This window comes from Jaculus jaculus, chromosome 11, assembly GCF_020740685.1.
Source record: "Jaculus jaculus isolate mJacJac1 chromosome 11, mJacJac1.mat.Y.cur, whole genome shotgun sequence".
NCBI lineage: Eukaryota > Metazoa > Chordata > Mammalia > Rodentia > Dipodidae > Jaculus > Jaculus jaculus.
In genome coordinates this window covers 38,975-57,378 of record NC_059112.1, presented here as the reverse complement: position 1 = coordinate 57,378, position 18,404 = coordinate 38,975, and the positions used below count along the sequence as shown (strand labels likewise).

Sequence of the window (18,404 nt, the reverse complement as noted above, 5' to 3'; positions counted from 1 at the left end):
GACCTTTAAATTAATACATTTTGGTACTTAAGAGATATCCTTTGATGGAATGGAATAACATAATTGAACAGTAAATATTTATGTATCTACATGAGTGATATGCACAATAATGATATAGGAATTTGGGGTGTCTTTGAGAGCAACAGAACTTTTCTTGGCTCTTGGTTGGTTGAGTGGTAGGTAACTGAGAAGTTAAAGTGCCCAATGGTCATGGTCACACAAAGCTTCCACTGAGTCAGTGGCCTCTGTTTTTTATTGTTGTTGTTGTTGTTGTTGTGGTTTTGAGGTAGTGTCTCACTCTAACCCAGGCTAACCTGGAATTCACTACGTAGTCTCAGGGTGGCCTAAAACTCGTGGTGCTCCTCCTACCTCTGCCTAACCAGTGCTGGGATTAAGGGCGTGCACCACCACTGCTGGCCAGTTTCTTCACTTATGACTTTGATGAATGAAATCCACAGACAATAGAGGGTGAAGTTTAGGAATATTTTAGTTTAGAATTTAAGAGAAGAAAAGAAAGCAGAGCTCCTGCAGAGCAGGACAGAGTCCCTGGAAATGGAAAAAACCAACTGGTGACCCTTTTTGGGGTCTTTTATAGAATTTACTGGATGGGACTGAGCTGGTCAGGCCAATTCTCATGCCAGTGTTCAGGGCTTTGTAATCTTACTCATTTCTTCTTGTCAGATTTCTAGGGAGCAGAAATTCCTTTAAGAGATGAGGAAAAACAAGGTTATTTGTCACATGTTTGGACACCTCATTATTTTATTCACATCCTCTAGTCAGGTTTTAGGGGAACAGAAATAAGGGGGAAAACACAGACACTTAAATTCTCTTATCACTATTACGCATTCATATAGATAATTCTTTTTGTGGTTTTTCCAGGCCTACCATGTGGGCTGTTATACCATGTAGGTGTATTCATTTTCCTTTCTTTGGTTCTATAATTCCCTCAATAAATATAATAATTTAACAATTGTCCTTTTCAATTTGATTTGCACAATTCTTTGGTTAAATGCAAACATGATCCCAGGGTTTGGGGTTCAAGGACCTTCCTAAATCCCTAACACCCTGTTTCAATACATATATTGCTTCTCTACCTTTGCTTTCTTGGGCAAACAAAAAGGGACCCCATTCTCCTTCTTCATGTTCTAGTCATAAACTTTACTCTCACGGTATATTTTTATATTCAGTTGCTTAATTTTCTCCTTGGATTTTGTTCACTGAGCTCTTCTCTGTATAAAATCTGTCATCTACATTCTCATCTTAGCTCTATTCTCCAAATGAGTTGTTTATTCTTGTAAATGTTTATTATCATGGATTTCCACTGAGATAATTATGTCAACTAAAAGTAATAGTTCAAGTAATGCTCAAAAGATCAATAATCCTAGCAATTGGGAGGCTGAGGAGGAAGGATCACTGTGAGTGGGAGGACAGCCTCAACTACAGAGTGAGTTCCAAGTCACAAATAACAAAATGATTCACATAAAACATACAGAAGTAGTTTCCCAAGACTTGGTTATTTAGAATTCGTGAACTAGTATGCTTGTTACAGATTTGCATGTTTGTTCAAAGGTGGGGACTGAGGAAGCAAAAAGTAAAGAAACTGTAAATCTCCTGTATCCCCAAAGACATTCCGTGTGAAAGTTTCTTGGCCTAAAGCATCTCGCTGATGTTCTTTTCGTCCCATTTTGGGAGAGTTGTCACCTAATAACAAGGTTAATTATAATGGTTAATAAATGATTATTCATGGGCGACCAAAGACTAAGAGGCTGTGGGAGCCTTCTTTCAAAAACAACCCAACTACAATCTCCTGAGGAAAGCTATTATATTTATATGCTCCAAACAATGTACATACAGTTTCTGTTGAAAAGTCCCTCCTTTGAACTTTTTCATTACAGAAAAATTTCATGGTACACAAAAGTCTAAACAATAGTGTACCCACGGTCCAGCTTCAACAACTCAGCTTTGTGCCCAAATGGTTGAATTTAGTCATTTTTTTTTCTTCTGAGTTGGTACCATTTTAAATAAAAGCTAAATATAATATCATTTTATTCATGAATATTCATTTCAGTCATCACACTAATATTACAACTTGATTGATTATTGCAAAATAGACTTGTAGGGCAGATAAGAAACGTAAAAGCTTTCCTGGTGGAACCGTCGTGACAAAGGTTAACTTTGACCAATAGAATGTCATCCCATCTGTACAGACCAAGATGGACCAGACAGAGGGGATAAATGCCGAGGGCACATAAACTAAATACCAACAAAGATACTCACCAAGCATGCGCAGTCCAGACTTCAGAGTTGCTAAGGCTTGGAGGAAGATTGACTCAGTACAAGGTGAGAACCAATCAGAAGGCCCAAAGGCCAATCAGCCCGCCAATCCAGATTCCAGATTGAATCAGGTCTTCAGCAGGCTACATTCCCCAACTGTATCCAATCAGAGAGCCAGCTACTTTGGGCGGACTTTTCAAAATAGCGAAAACAAAACAAATCAGGGACCTTTAAGAGGTGCAATACGACAAGTAACGATGTCCTTCCGCCTAAACCCGCTCGCTCCTCTTTTCTTCCTTTCTGCCAAGCCAATCCAGAAATAAAGACTAAATCCAGATTCCACCTTCTGCCTTAGAATCTGGCTCGGCAAAGCCAAAGGGAACTGAAGTAGCTAAAACAAAGGCTGGTTAGAGGAGGGACTCTTTTCTAATATTTGTTGAACTGAAGGATCCCTCCGCTTAGAGTCACGCGCCCCGCCCCCTTAGGGGCGTTGCAAACTCAAAACAAAAACAAGGGGTTTGCTAGGACCTTGCCCAAGCTGTGGCGGTACCGAGGAGGCGCAGGTTGGGGGGGGGGAGGGGGGTCGGCGCTGGGTGGGCGCTGGCTGAGGGGCCGAGGGGTTGAGGCTGGGGCTGTGAGGCCAGTGGCGGACGCAGGAGCAGAGTCGGATGTGAGTCACGGCACCCCGCTCAGGTGGCTGGTCCTCGACCCGAAGACAGGTCCTGACGTCCCAGTCGCGTCTGTCAACTCCGGACCGCGACGCTGGGACCCGTGGAGGCGCGTCTTTGGCACGGTGAGTGGCACACACCCTGGTTGGCTGTGGGTTTCTTTGTTCGTGGTGGGGATTGCAGTGGGTGGGGGAGAGCGATGAGCGTGCCCTGCTTGCTGCCCACCCCTCACTGCGAGAGCGTCCGATCTCCCGTTCCTCCATCACTGCCCTAGGGCCTAGCGACGGGGTTGGGTTGAGGAGAGGGGTTATGGGGCCAAAGGCAGTTCCCTGGAGCGACAGCTGGCGTTCGTGGGTTGGCAGCCCAGAGCTTCGCACAGTTACGGAACTCAAGTGTGTCAGTGGATAAGCGGGTAGTGATCGGCCCGGCGGACTAGATCCCCGTCTCCCTGTCCCAGCCAGGTTATCTGCGCCCCCTGTCCCGTAGGGACGTCTGCTACTCAGGTACAATCCCTAGCGAGACCCGACGGGGAAAGCTTCTGGGCTGGGCTTTAGCGAGGTGGTGGGGGAATCTCTTGAGTTGGAATCCCTGGGCGGAGCTCCGGAGTCTCCTCCCTCAGGTTCTTTGTTCGGTCTGGGGACTTCCTTCCCCTTCTTCCCTATTGTACAAGGCCCCACCCTGACCCGCTACAGTCAGTGCAGCCCCCCACCCACCCCACATTCCCTGGGCTGAAGTCCCGCTTACGAAGCTGACCGTAGGTCACCACCGCTCACAGACAGTTTTCCTGTTGGTGAAACTCTCTCAGCTGTGGCTGGCTGGTCTGACCCAGCACTGGTCAGCGGAGGTGACCACGCCCCTCCCCTTGCCACACCTCCTTGGCGGTGAGGGAGTATTCCCTGGGGGCTGGTGGACGTGTCTGATCTCCCCCTCTGCGTCGTGTGATAGAGCGCCCCTCTTTTGGAGGTGTTGCTGTCAGCTTTCTGCGCTACTTCATCACTGCTCCTAACCGTTTGGTCTGTGGTGACTTCGCTGCAGATGAAGGATTTGGGGGTAGAGCACTTGGCAGATCGCGAAGGAGTCCAACTCCTTGGATTGTTGAGCTTCTACCTGGAACAAGAGAAGAGATTTCAACCTCGAGAAAAAGGGTTGAGCTTGATCGAGGCAACCCCAGAGGTAAGTGCGAGGAAAAATAAAGGAGTTGCTGTAGCTGTTGATAGGAGTTGGAGGAATTAACTCCTTCCACATTCTTACCTTTAATCAAGACTAAAACACGCAATATTTAAACCCAAACTTGGTTATCCTGAAAGTACTAGGAAAAACCTTAATAACATACAGGGTATGCTTTTGTTTCCTAGCAAAAGTAGAAGTAATACCATTTATGGAAGCAATTCTACAATTGGAAGATTCCTAGGGAACTGAGCAGTTTATATCATGCCTTATGACATTTATAGTAGGATCTTAAATGAGTTTTGACGAAGAAATCAAGGAACCCTCTCTGTATTCCAAGGGAAAGGTATTCTGTAACTGCTCTTTAACGCTTCTGGAGTGTGACAACGGCTTACTTTATTTATTTTTTTTTTACTTATTTTTATTTTATTTTTTATGAGAGAGCGAATTGGCATACCAGGGTCCTTAGGCTTCACAGGCAAGTGCCTTAACCGGTAAGCCATCTCTCCAGCCCAACAGCTTACTTTATACTGAGTTGCTGAAGCTCTATCTCTATCATCTGTCAATCAATCAATCATCTATTTGAAAATTAAGGGGGAAAATTACGTTATTCTTTCCACCTCAGTTCTTAGACAATAATACTTTGTTGTTGTTTTTTGTTTGTTTGTTTTTTGTTGCAGAATGATAACACTTTGTGTTCAAGATTGAGAAATGCCAAAGTAGAAGATTTAAGAAGCTTAACTAACTTTTTTGGATCTTGCACTGAAACCTTTGTTCTGGCTGTCAATATTTTGGACAGATTCTTGGCTCTTATGAAGGTACTTAGACATATTTATAAAACATGCACATTTTTCTATACCTAATGCCTAGCACTGACTCCATAAATATTTGTCAAATGAATATAAAAATCTCTTACACATAAACTCTTTTTAAAAAATATATTTTGTTTTTTTATGTACTTATTTGAGAGAGAATGGGCATGCCAGGGCCGCCAGCTACTGCAAACGAACTCCAGACACATGCGCCCCATGTGCATTTGGCATACATAGGTCCTGGAGAGTTGAACCGGGATCCTTAGGCTTTGCAGGCAGATACCTTAACTGCTAAGCCATCTCTCCAGCCCCCACATAAACTCTTAAAATAATCCAAATTATGATCATTATTATTAGGGACAGTACAGAATTATATCACTGTAGCTAAAGTTTTGTACCTCTTAAAATACTTTATCTTAGCCAGCTGTGGTGGTACACACCTTTAATCCAAGCACCTGAGAGAGAGATAGAGGTAGGAGGATTGTGAGTTCAAGGCCCCCCTGAGACTATATAGTGAATTATAGGTCAGCCTAGGTTAGAGCAAGATACTACCTTGGGGGAAAAAACAACTTGAAAGACATAACAAAAGGAAGGCTACTTTTTTTTTTTAGGTACTTGAGCGTGTGTGTGTGTGTGTGTGTGTGTGTGTGTGTGTGTGTATACATATGTGCACGCACACACACACACAGAGAGTTCTCAAAGTCAAGGTTTGTTTTGTTTATTTTTGTTATTTTATTTTATTTTATTTTTTTGTTTTTCAAGGTAGGGTCTCTCTCTAGCCCAGACAACTGACCTTGAACTCACTATATAGTCTCAGGGTGGCCTCAAACTCATGGCATTCCTCCTTACGTATGCCTCCTGAATGCTGGGATTAAAGTCATGTGCCAACGCACCCATCAAAATCAAATTTTGAGATTTTCATCTCTCATGTTTCTCTTCAAGCCTAGGTCTTTTCAATACTGAAACATGACAAAGTGCAACAATATATTAAAGGTGACCTACTGTAAGTCTTTTCAAAATAGGGAGCCACAGTCCTATTAGTAGTCAGCAGCACTTGTTGGAAAAATGTGGTGATTTTTCAGCCAATAGGATTGCTATCAGTTTTTAGGGCACTGAAAAGGGCAGCCATCTGTCCACGGCAGCTCTTACATATGTCCCTCAAACTGCACACACTGCACAGACTTAATAGGATACATCTCTTGGGAAAAGTACACTGAAGTGTGGAATGATAAAAAAATTTGTGCAAAAAAATATAAGGTGTAGAAAGTTTTTTTCCTTCTGTATCCAGAGATATTGTGTATGTGTGTTGAAAGTTAATTAGCTTTGAAGGAGGTTGTGCTATTTTGAATTTCATTGTCTGAAAACAAATATTACTCACTACTAAAACCAGGCTTTTGAACCAGGATTGGAAAATTTTTAACCTGAATTCAATTTAAATGATCAAATAGCTTTTGCAAAGAGTTTAAGAAAGTCTGACATGTAAAAGTGAGTATAATTGTTGGCAAAAGCAAGTACATATTAGAGAAGCAAGAGTAGGGGTATCATATAAGTGTCTGCTTTGCTAAATTAAAATGACAGTTGTGAACATTCATTTTGTTTTTTGTTTTCTAGGTGAAACCTAAACATTTGTCTTGTATTGGAGTTTGTTGTTTTTTGCTGGCTGCTAGAATAGTGGAAGAAGAATGCAATGTTCCATCCATTCATGATGTGATCCGTATTAGTCAGTGTAAATGTACTGCTTCTGACATAAAACGGATGGAAAAAATAATTTCAGAAAAATTGCATTATGAATTAGGAGCTACTACTGCCTTAAACTTTTTGCACTTATACCATACTATTGTATTTTGTCATACTTCACAAAGGTGAGTGGGATTAAAGATTTATGTTTTGAGCATTACTATAACTAACAGCAATAAAGTAAAATGCCAATAAATTTATCTTTATACTCCTTTCTAACTTTCAAGTTGGACTTAATGATGCATCATTAAAATAATTTACATTTTTGAAAGATTAATCTTTTTCCTTTCTTTGCATTGTATAGGAAGGAAACACTGAGCCTTGATAAACTAGAAGCTCAACTGAAAGCCTGCAACTGCCGACTTGTCTTTTCAAAAGCAAAAGTAAGAAATTTTTTTTTGCTTACTTAAGCCTCATAGTTTCTATTTTGAATTTTTTAAAAAAACGTTTCTTTGCTTTTTTTTTTTTTTTAGCCATCTGTATTAGCTTTGTGCCTTCTCAATTTGGAAGTAGAAACCTTAAAGTCTGTTGAATTACTGGAAATTCTCCTGCATGTTAAAAACTATTTAAAGGTAAATATCTCTCATCCTTATTTTCAAGATAAAGTTTCTTTCCTGATGTTTCATTTTTTTAGGGTCTTAAATAATTCAAATAATGCTTTATGAGGTTTTAAACTTTTGTAGTCTTTTTTTTTTTCCTATTTTTTTAAAGTTATTTTTGAGTGTGTGTGAGAGAGAATGGGCACATCAGGGCCTTTCAGCCACTGTGAATGAACTGCAGACATGCACACCCCCTTGTGGCACATGTTCAGCATTGTGTGCTTGTGACACTGTACATATGACTAACATGGGACCTGGAGATTTAAACATGCATTCTTTTAGGCTTTACAGGCAAGTGCCTTAACTGATAAGTCATCTCTCCAGACCATTTTTTTTTAAATTATTTTATTTATTTATTTATTTGAAAGTGACAGACAGAGAGAGACAGAGGCAGGTAGATAGAGAGAGAGAATGGGTGTGTCAGGGCCTCCAGCCACTGAAAAGGAACTCCAGATGTCTGCGCCCCCTTGTGCATCTGGCTAACGTGGGTCCTGGGGAATCGAGCCTCGAACCGGGGTCCTTAGGCTTCACAGGCAAGCGCTTAACCGCTAAGCCATCTCTCCAGCCCCAGACCATTTTTTAATTTAAAAATATTTTATTTTTATTTATTTGAGGGAGAGAAAGAGTCAGAGTGGGCATGCCAAAACAGGGCCTCCTGCTGCTGCAAATGAACTCCAAACACATGGACCACCTTGTGTGTCTGAGTTACATGGATCTTAGGGAATCAAACCTGGGTCCTTTGGCTTTGCAGGCAAGCACCTTAACTGCTAAGCTATTTCTCAAGCCCTCATTTTCTCTTGTATCTCAAATGTTTCATTCTTAAAGCACAGCTTTGACCCAAACAGTATTAATCTGGAAGAGAATGCTCACTTAGCCTAGCTTCTTTCCGAATGCAAGATTCCCTTTTGAAGATCTAGGCATGATGGCAATATAGCTGTATATACTGCTGCATGCATTTTTTTTTTTTCCCAAGGTAGGCTCTTACTCTAACCAAGGCTGACCTGGAATTCACTATGTAATCTCAGGGTGGCCTCGAACTCATGGCAATCCACCTACCTCTGCCTCCCAGGTACTGGGATTAAAGGTGTGCACCACCATGCCCAGATCACATGCATATTTATTTGTTTGCTTTCAAGGTAGGGTCTCACACTAGCCCAGGCTGACCTGGAATTCATTACGTAGTTTCAGGGTGGCCTTTTAACTCACAGTGCCCCTCCTACCTCTGCCTCCCAAATCCTGGGATTAAAGGGGCGTGTCTGGCCCTTATATTGTTTTTAATTGCATTATGGGTAGTAGACAATGCATTGGGGGAATAATGATGAAAGGATGGCGGAAACATCATTTCAGTAGCATTACTACAAAATTGCAATGTTTCTTTTTAAGCCTCATTGGCAGGCTGTCCTGGTAAGTTTATAGTCATAAAGAAGTACAAAATAGGGCTAAAGAGGGGACATAGTGGTTAAGGTGCTTATCTGCAAAGCCTAAGGACCCAGATTCTATTTCCCAGTACCCACATAAGCCAGATGCACAAGGTGGTACAAGTGTCTGGAGTTCGTTTGCAGTGGCTAGAGGTTCTGGAGTGCCCATTCTCTCTCTGTCTCTCTCAATTAAATTTTAAAAAAAATTTAAAGAAGTACAAACAGCACTGGGGATATGGCTCAATAGGTAAAGCACTCAAGCATGATGGTATGTTTTGTTATTATTGTGTTTGAGTGCCAACTAATAGTAAATATAAGACATATTTTAGGGTTATTAGCAAAGAATTAGGACATACCAAGAGCCTGGTTAGAGCTGTGAAGTCAAGAAAGAGGGTTTGGTTGTTTGTTTGTTTTTCGAGGTAGGGTTTCACTCTAGCTCAGGCTGACCTGGAATTCACTATGTAGCCTCAGGGTGGCCTCAAACTCACAGGATCCTACCTTTGCCTTCCCAGTGCTGGGATTAAAGGAATGCACCACCACACACCAGCTAGAACTGCCATGTTTCATCAACATAGTGGGGACTATTCTATCATTAATTATAATATGAATATAAGAAAGGGTTGTGGTGTATTGTGTGTATAGGTAAGTGGGTAGTTAACCTTGGTCCTCCTTGTAGAGACCCCTGCAGAAAACAAACCAGTCATTTTTTTTTTCTTTGGGGGGGGGTGAGTCAAAGTCTCATTCTAGCCTAGGTTGACCTGGAGCTCACTCTGTAGACCAGGCTAGCCTCTCAAACTCATGACAATCCTACTATCTCAGCCTCTCAAGTACTGGTATTAAAGGTATAAGCCACCACACCCAACTACAAATGAGTCTTTAATATCAGTTTATCATAACCTCAGAAAATTCTACCACCACTAAAGGATAATGCTTTAGTAAAAATATCATGTTACAATGTTGACATCATTGTTATAGGTTTTAAATCTACGTGGCATTTCTTACTTTATCAAGATTACTTAGCAGAGTGGTGGTGTATGCCTGTAATTCCAGCACTCTGAAGGGCTGAGGCAGAGGATCAGTAGTTTAAGGTCAGAGCTACAAGTGAGACCTTGCCCCAAAAGAAAAAAAAAAAAATAGTATATATGCCGGATGTTAAGTGATTATTTTATTAAGCATAAAGTCAGGAGTTGGAGCTAAGTTACCATTTTTAAAGATATTTTTATAGTGGTAAAATAGCATTGCATAAAATTATTTAAAACATTTAAAAAAGTGTACAACTCTTTGGCACTTAATATGTTCACATTCTTGTTCAGTTACACCCACTATCCAATTAGCTATCTAAGAGTAGAACAGTATACTCGATTGTGCATATATAATCGTCAAAAACTGATGAGCAGGGAGGGCTGGAAGGATGGCTTAGTGGTTAAGGCATGGGCCTTCAAAGCCAAAGACCCAGGTTCAATTCACCAGGATCCATGTAAGCCAGATACACAAGATGCACACATCTGGAATCTGCAGTGGCTGGAGGCCCTGATGTACCAATTTCTCTCTCTCCCTGTCTTTCTCTCTCTCTCAAAAAATAAAATAAAATAAAATAAAATAAAATAAAATAAAATAAAATAAAATAAAAATATAAAAACTGATGAGCAAAGATAGGAATAATGTGGTTATGAAAACCATGACTTAGGGAATATTCTATTTTTATTCTGAAAGTAGACCTGCTAAGCACAAATAGAACTACAATGAAATATTTTAAATAAGTGTAGATCTTAAATACAGAATATGGAAATAAATTTTGTGTTCATTTCCATTTTCTCTATATGCACTCATTTTTTTCCCCCTGATCTTTCAGCTTCAACCCTAAACATAACAAGGTTTATATTTTATTTTACATGATTTGGATGTGTTATATATTTTTTATATTAAATGACATCTAAGCACAAAAAAAAAAGAAAGAAAGAAAGAAAGAAAGAAAGAAAGAAAGAAAGAAGGAAAGAAAGAGGGTTTAGGCAGCAAAGACCCCTGTCTAAGAAACTGGTAGTGGGTTGAGGAAGTCATTTTAGGATAGGTTTGCAGATGGAATGTCAGCTGTCATAATAAACAGCTACAGGATACCTAACTCAAATAGTAGTTTTTAGAAGCCCAGCATGAAAATGAGTCAAGGAATCATGAATGATCAATATTTGGTCCTAGTGATTGTAAGAATATTAGCATAATTGAAAGAGACTTGGGGGAAGTTGATTTTTGAAATATGGTTTTGGTGCTTATATGCCAGGTAGGTAGGTATCTTCCAGGTGGTAATAGTATAGAATAAAGATTCATAAGAGAGACTGAAGAGATGGCTCAGTGATTAAGGCACTTGCCTGAAAAGCCTTAACAACTGTGTTCGATTCCTTATTACCTATGAAAAGCCAGTTGCACAAAGTGGTACATGCATCTGGAATTCATTTGCAGGGGCTACAGGTCCTCATGTACCCATTCATTCTCACTCACGGCAATCCTCCTTCCTCTGCCTCCCAGGTGTGCCACCGTGCCCGGCTAAAAATAAATTATTTTAATCTCAGCACTCAGGAGGCAGAGGTAGGAGGATAGCTGTGAGTTCAAGGCCACCCTGAGACCACATAGTGAACTCCAGGTCAGCCTGGGCTAGACCTAGAGCTAGATTGTACCTTGAAACACCCAAAAATTTTTCTTTTAATTAAAAAAAATTCACAAGATAAACCATGGTTAGAGATGGTAAGATATCAACAATGGTTAAGATTTGGAAATTCTCATGAAGAAGTTATTGTTGAAGTTATAAGAAACTTGCTTAAGGGGTTAATTTGAAGCTCTGGGATTTTTGACATTGACCCTTTTCCCCGCCTAGGAACCAAGTAAACAGATGTATATTCTGACAGGTGAGAACATTGGCAGTTGAAAAGGTTTTTAAGAAGGCTACTGGTACTGAATTTTGATGAGAAGGCCAGTATGATGAAAATGGAAGGGGAGGTCACTGGATACCTTAGATGAGATGTCAGTAGATTAGTGAAAAGGGACTGGCAGTAGCCAATTAAAAGGGCTTTTAGATTTGTCTAGACTCAATGGAAATGGAAGCCACAATGACATAGAAAAGAATTCAGTTTTGAGCTAGGTGTAATGGCACACACCTGTAACCCCAGCAGTCAGGATGCCGAGGAAGGAAAATTGAAAGTTCAAGGCCAGCCTGGGCTTCATAGCAAGTTTGAGGTCTCGAACTAAGTGAGACCCTGTCACAAAAAAAAAAAAAAAAAAGTCTTCTGTTTGTGGTGGAAGTGCATGCAATATGAAACATTTTGTTGTCTATAGCCAACTTTTGTGAGTCACAATTCTTTTTTTAAATATTTTATTTATTTATTTATTTGAGAAGCAGAGAGAGAGAATGGGCATTCCAGGGCCTCCAGCCACTGCAAATGAACTCCAGATGCATGTGCCACCTTGTACATCTGGCTTACATGGGTCCTGGAGATTCGAACCATGATCCTTTGTCTCTGCAGGCAGATGAAAGCCATCTCTCCAGCCCCACAATTTTTTTTGTTTCCTTTTTTTTTTTTTTTTTTTGTTAATTAGGAACTTAGTATGAACACATCATGTGTTGGTATCATCATTTCCCTCCTCCTTGCCCCCATTCCACTGAAGGCCCTCCTCAGGGGGATAGCTGGTTGATTCACAATTGTATTTCTTTCCAGTTGAACTTAATATTGACAGTGATACATGGAAGCATCTTCAGTGAAAATTGATTCTATGAAGTCAGTCACTCAAACTGGGGCATTCCCCAGTGTGGTGAGCTATGCCCTTTTTTGGAAATTCCTCTTTCATATTTCTTTTTTTTTTTTTAAAGAGAGAGAGAATTGGTGCACTAGGGCCTTCAGCTATTACAATTAAACTCCAGATGCATGTACCACCTTTGCATGCATCCCTTTGAGCATCTGGCTTACCTGGGATTTGGTGAGTTGAACATGAGTCTTTAGGCTTTGCAGGCAAACACCTTAACCGCTAAGCCATCTCTCTAGCCCTTCTTTCATATTTCTAACTTTAATTTGTATCTAATGTCATGATGTATATTACTTGCAACTCATTTTTACTTTTGGGTTTTTCAAGGTAGGGTTTCACTGTAACTCAGGCTGACCTGGAATTCACTATGTAATGTCAGGGTGGTCTTGAACCCATGGGGATCCTCCTACCTCTGCCTCCTGAGTGCTGGGATTAAAGCATGTCACACCGTGCCTGGCTTATTTGCAATTCATTTATTTTCATTTTCATTTTTTTGAGGCAAGCCCAACATACTGGCCTTTTTTATGCAAGGGAATTAGAGTGAACAAGAGAGAATTGTCACATCAGGACCTACAGCCTCTGTATTTGAACTCCAGATGCATCATGCCCCACCTTGTGTGCATGTGTGACATTGCTTGTTTGCACCACCGTGTTTGTATGTCTAGCCTACGTGGGATATGAAGAGTTGAGTATGGGTCCTTAGGTTTCACAGGCAAGAGCCTTAACCGCTAAGCCATCTCTCCAGCCGTTATTTGCAAATCAGTGCCATGTTACAGAAGTTTTGTTTCTGTAACAAAAGGAATGTTGCTGGGTGTGGTGGTGCACATCTTTAATCCCAGCACTCGGGAGGCAGAGGTAGGAGGGTTGCTGTGAGTTTGAGGCCACCTTGAGAATACAGAGTGAATTCTAGGTCAGCCTGGACTAAAGTGAAATCCTACCTGGAACCCCACCCCCCCGCAAAAAAAAAAAAAAAAAAGAATGTTCAATTCCTTTTTATTGGGCCTGCTAAAGCACCTTCTTTAAAAAAGAATTTTTAATTTATTTGAGAGAAAGTATGTATGTGTGTGTGTGTATGGATGCCTAGGACCTCCTGCTATTGTAAAGGAACTCCAGATACATGCACCACTTTGTGCATCTGGCTTTATGTAGGTACTGAGAAATTAAACCCAGACTATCAAGCTTTGCAAGCAAGTGCCTTTAACCACTGAGCCTGCTCTCCATCCTCAAAATATAAGCATTTGAAAATTATTTAATTTTATTAGAGAGAGGGAGAGACATAAAAAGAGGCAGACAGAGAGTGAGTGAGTATGGGTATGCCAGGGCCTCCTGCCACTGCAAACAAATTCCAGATAAATGCACCATTTTGTGCATCTGGCTGTATGTAGGTACTGGGAAATCAAACCCTGGACCATCAGACTTTTCAGGCAAGCACATTTAACCACTGAGCCATCTCTCCCACCCTGTTTTTGCTTTATTAATGAACAATATTTTTAGGTCAGTTATTTTTTTTATGATAGGCAAACCCTCTATATGTATTGCATCCTGTGTGTATACTTATACTTACAGGGCTTATCTTTAGTAGTTCCCAAATCTTGGCTACACATTACAGTAAGTTTGGTGAGTTTAAAACCCTTAGGCAGGCCTGGAGGCTCATGCCTTTAATGCCAGCAGTCAGGAGGCTGAGGTAGAAGGATTGCTGTGAGATCACCACCACCCTGGGCTAGTGATTCCAGAGGTCAGCAAGGTTTGGGAACCACTTGTTTGTAAACCTCTTTATTTTATTATTTTCAGGTTAATGACACTGAATTCTTTTACTGGAGGGAGTTGGTTTCTAAATGTTTAGCTGAATATTCTTCTCCTGAATGTTGCAAACCAGATCTTAAGAAGCTAGTTTGGATTGTTTCAAGGCGCACAGCTCAAAACCTCCACAACAGCTACTACAGTGTTCCTGAGTTGCCAACAATCCCAGAAGGGGGTTGTTTTGACAAAAGTGAAAGGTAAGCAAGCATCTTGGCTAATTAGGCTTCTACAGACTATTACTGATTTTTATACTCAAGAACTATAGCCAAGGCAGTAGTAGATCAGTGGTAGTGGTTGCTTTGCATGCATAAAGCCTTGGTTTTAATCTTCAGTACCACAGAACATAAATATAGGCATAGTGGGACCTTCCTGTAATCTTACCATACCAGTGGTAGAAGCAGGAGGATAAGAAGTTTAAGGTCATCCTTGGCTACATAGCAAGTTTGAAACCAGTCTAGGCTATAAGAGACCCTGTCTGAAATCAACAAAAATTTATAAGATCCAAAGTTTCAAGAGAAAGTCCCTACTCTAATGGCATTACTTTTCCAAGCTAGGAAATTAGTCAGTAATTTATAAACTCTCACTTTTAAAAAGACCCTTTTTTGTCTGTTTTTCGTGCTGTCTGAAATTCAGCTTAACTATTAAAACAATGCAAAACTGAAACAACTTTCTAGGCTTCTAATGTTGACATGCTAATATGGTGCTTTTAGAAAGAGAGTGAGGGGTAGGTGACTAAAAAATAAAGGATGGGAACCACCACCATAGATGAGCTGTATATCTACAGATGTTCATGTTTTCAAGTTTCTTTTCTTTTTTTTTGCAAAGTAAATTTTAATAAATTTGGTTGATGTTATGGAGATAAAGACTATAAGTTCCACTTCTGTAGCTTGTTCTTGCTTTGGTATCTGAGAGTACCAATGATACAGTTATTGATAGAAGATAGATGTTTGAGCAGAACATAGGGATAGAAGATACGTTGTCTTTACTTAAAATTTTTCAATTACTAAAGATAATTAGTATAATTGTTGGGCACATATTAATTAGGTTGTACCTCTTAAGAAAAAAACATCTATTTTCTGAGGTTGGGAAGATTGCTCAATGGTAAAGGAGCTTGCTTCATAAGTCTTTCAGTTTGAGTTCAGTCCCCAGTACTCACATATAGACAAATCAAAGTGGTACATGTGTATGTAATCACAACACTCCTAAGGCAATGGGAGATGGAACAAGCAGCTAGACTGTCCTTTCCAGTGGCAAACTAACAAGAAAGACCTTATCTCAAAGAAGGGGAGAGGAGAGGAGAGAACAAATACCCTGAGGTTATTTTCTGATTTGTTATATGTGTGTTTGTGTTCAAAGAAAAAATTAAGAAAAATCTATATTATTTAATGAGAATAGATATCACATTAAGAAATTCTTACAGGCTGGGGTGATGATTCAGCAGTTAAAGGCACTTGCTCCTGAAACCTGACAGGCTAGGTTCTATCATGTAAATCCAGGCATACAATGTGGCATGTGTCTGAAGTTTATTTGCAGCACCAGTAGGTTCTGACATACTCATACTTCCCCCACCTCAAATAAATAAATAAAATTGTGGGGGAAGAGGGGGATTTGAGATAGGTTCTCTCTGTAGCCCAGGCTGACCTGGAATTCACTATGTAGTCTCAGGGTGGCCTCAAACTCATTGATCCTCCTACCTCTGCCTCCCAAGTGCTGGGATTAAAGGCATGCACCACCATGCCCAGCATAAAAGTAGTTTTAAAAGAAAATCCACCAGGCATGGCCTTTAATCCCAGCACTTGTGAGGCACAGGTAGCAAGATGCTGTGAGTTTGAGGGCAGCCTGGGACTACATAGTGAATTCCCTATCAGCCTGGGTTACAGTGAGTCCCTGCCTCCAAAAAACAAAACAAAAGAAATCTTTGGAGCTTGAGAGATGGTTTAGCACTTAAGGCACTTGCCTATGAAGCCTGAGGACACAGGTTTGATTCCCCAGTACTCACATAAGCCAGATGCACAAGGTGGCTCATGTGTCTGGAGTTTGTTTGCAATGGTAAAGGCCCTGGCATACCCATTTCTCCTTCTCTCTACCTGCCTACCTCTTTATCTCTCTCTCAAATAAAAAAATAAATAAAATACAGAAAAAAATCCTTGTGAGTTAAATTTTAATCTATCATGTAAACTAAAATAGGCTCAGTTTTATTTTGCCTGTAAACAGTCGTATATTTTAAGCAGTAACACCTTCTGTTATGTCATTTTCCCTTCAGTGAAGACTCTTGTGAAGATATGAGTTGTGGTGAGGAGAGTCTCAGCAGTTCCCCTCCCAGTGATCAAGACTGCACCTTCTTTTTTGACTTCAAAGTGGCACAAACACTATGTTTTCCATCTTAGAACTCAAATTCTATGTCAGGATTTAAAAGTATGTGTATCAATTTCAAAGCAATAAAAAAGGGGACTTGGTAGTTTTCTAGTACAACCCCCATCTAGGCAGAAATTACATAGACTGGAATACCTACCTTCTGTTTATTATTCAGATCAGAGCTGGCCTATTTTCATATTTAATCCTAAGCCATCAGGTGGGTTAGTGCCTCTTAAAAAACTAACAGTACTTAAAACATTGACACTTTATTTTTCTTGTTGATCTTTAGCTACTTTAGGGAGGAGGGAAGGTGCTAAATCCCTTTAACTTTTTCAAGAAAACATTTTAAATATGAACGTATATGTAATTTATCTTAAGCTTTTTATAAATCCTTCAGGTGTTTTTATTTAACAGGTTGGGAGTGTATGCTTCCTTAGCAGGGACAAAGGATAATCCTTCAATAGTTTTATCTTAGATTTCCTTCCCCCCATTCTGAGAAACTATATAGAAGTCTTAAATGTCACTCATTTTATTGCTGTCTAAAAACATTGATCAGTGTAATGTCTGATGCAAATCCTATAAATTAGAAATTATAATACTGACATTTCTATGAATTGAGTATGTAAATGTCTTAGAAGTTTCTGCTAAAGCAGAAAAAGTTGTCAGGCTAGGGCTTAGAATTGCATTAATACCTGAGTGTTGTCAGACTAGAGTATTATTTTAATGTTATTTTAAAAATCCATAATTTGCTAGTTTGCATGCACCTGTATGAAAGCAGTACAGGAGGGTGAATAGAGCTAGGTAACTATGGAATTGAAAAAATACTGATTTAGTAGTTCATCTCATTTTCTTATATTAAAATATATGCATGATTACTTTTTGCTTACTTTGTAATTCACATTTCAAAAATAATATATAAATATATGGGTGCCAAGATTTGAATATGAAGAAAAAAACTCGAGGGTTTGTAATGTTAAGTTTTAAAGCAGATCTCAGCCAAAAGGATAAGGATATATGAACCTGTACACACAAGGTTTTGTGCAGAGAATTTTTAACTTTATAAACTGTATGTGAAATGTAAATCTTTAAAAATGTACATAAAATACTGTATTTTTTTACTTTGAGTGATATCTGGTCAGTGCATGTAAATATAATTTATTGTGTATTCTGTGTCATACAGACATTGGCTGACTTTTTTACTTGTAAGTCAACATCCATTGGGTGTCTTCTGAAGTAGATCTTTTTGAAGTGACAATAGATTATAATTAAAAATAAAAATACCAATAAATTTCTCCTCGCTTGCAGTCATATTTCAGTTCTTTTTTGCTTGCTTGTGTGCATATGTGTGTGTAGCGTGTGTATGTTTATGTTGTATGTATGTGTTGTATGCACATCTATGTTCCCTTGCAGGGCTCCAGGTGCTAACCTTATGGTGGTAAGGGGATGCTTGCCTATGGTGGTCAGAGTTGAACATGAGGTGTCCTGCTGCTCCCCTTTGAGGGTTATAGGCACTTGTGGCCAAGCCCATCTTTTTGTGTGGGAGATTCAAATTCCAGTGGTTTAAGGCCTTCATGGTTGCACAGGAAGCACATTTAACTGCTGAGCCATCTCTCCAGCCCATAGCAATTTTGAATCTTTTTATACAAGAAGACTTGAAGTGAGGTTGGAGTACTTTCATTGTCAGCCTTCTAACTGGTGACTAGAAGTTTCTCATCACAGTTTAGACATTAGTCTTGGAAATACCAAAAGTCACTTGAAAGATGACTTCTTTCCAGATTCAGATTA

The 18,404-nt window shown here is 39.8% G+C and overlaps 1 protein-coding gene across 1 annotated transcript; it reads left to right on the top strand.

The window, feature by feature from the left end:
- Positions 1–2,882: 2,882 nt before the first annotated feature.
- On the top strand, positions 2,883–17,929 carry Ccng2 (cyclin G2). The gene is made up of 8 exons (XM_004664893.2): positions 2,883–3,067; positions 3,978–4,115; positions 4,790–4,927; positions 6,533–6,783; positions 6,963–7,041; positions 7,132–7,230; positions 14,256–14,461; positions 16,528–17,929. Exons 2-8 carry the CDS (start codon positions 3,978–3,980, stop codon positions 16,649–16,651), a joined length of 1,035 nt encoding a protein of 344 aa, XP_004664950.1. The 5' UTR covers positions 2,883–3,067; the 3' UTR covers positions 16,652–17,929.
- The last annotated feature ends 475 nt before the right edge of the window (positions 17,930–18,404 follow it).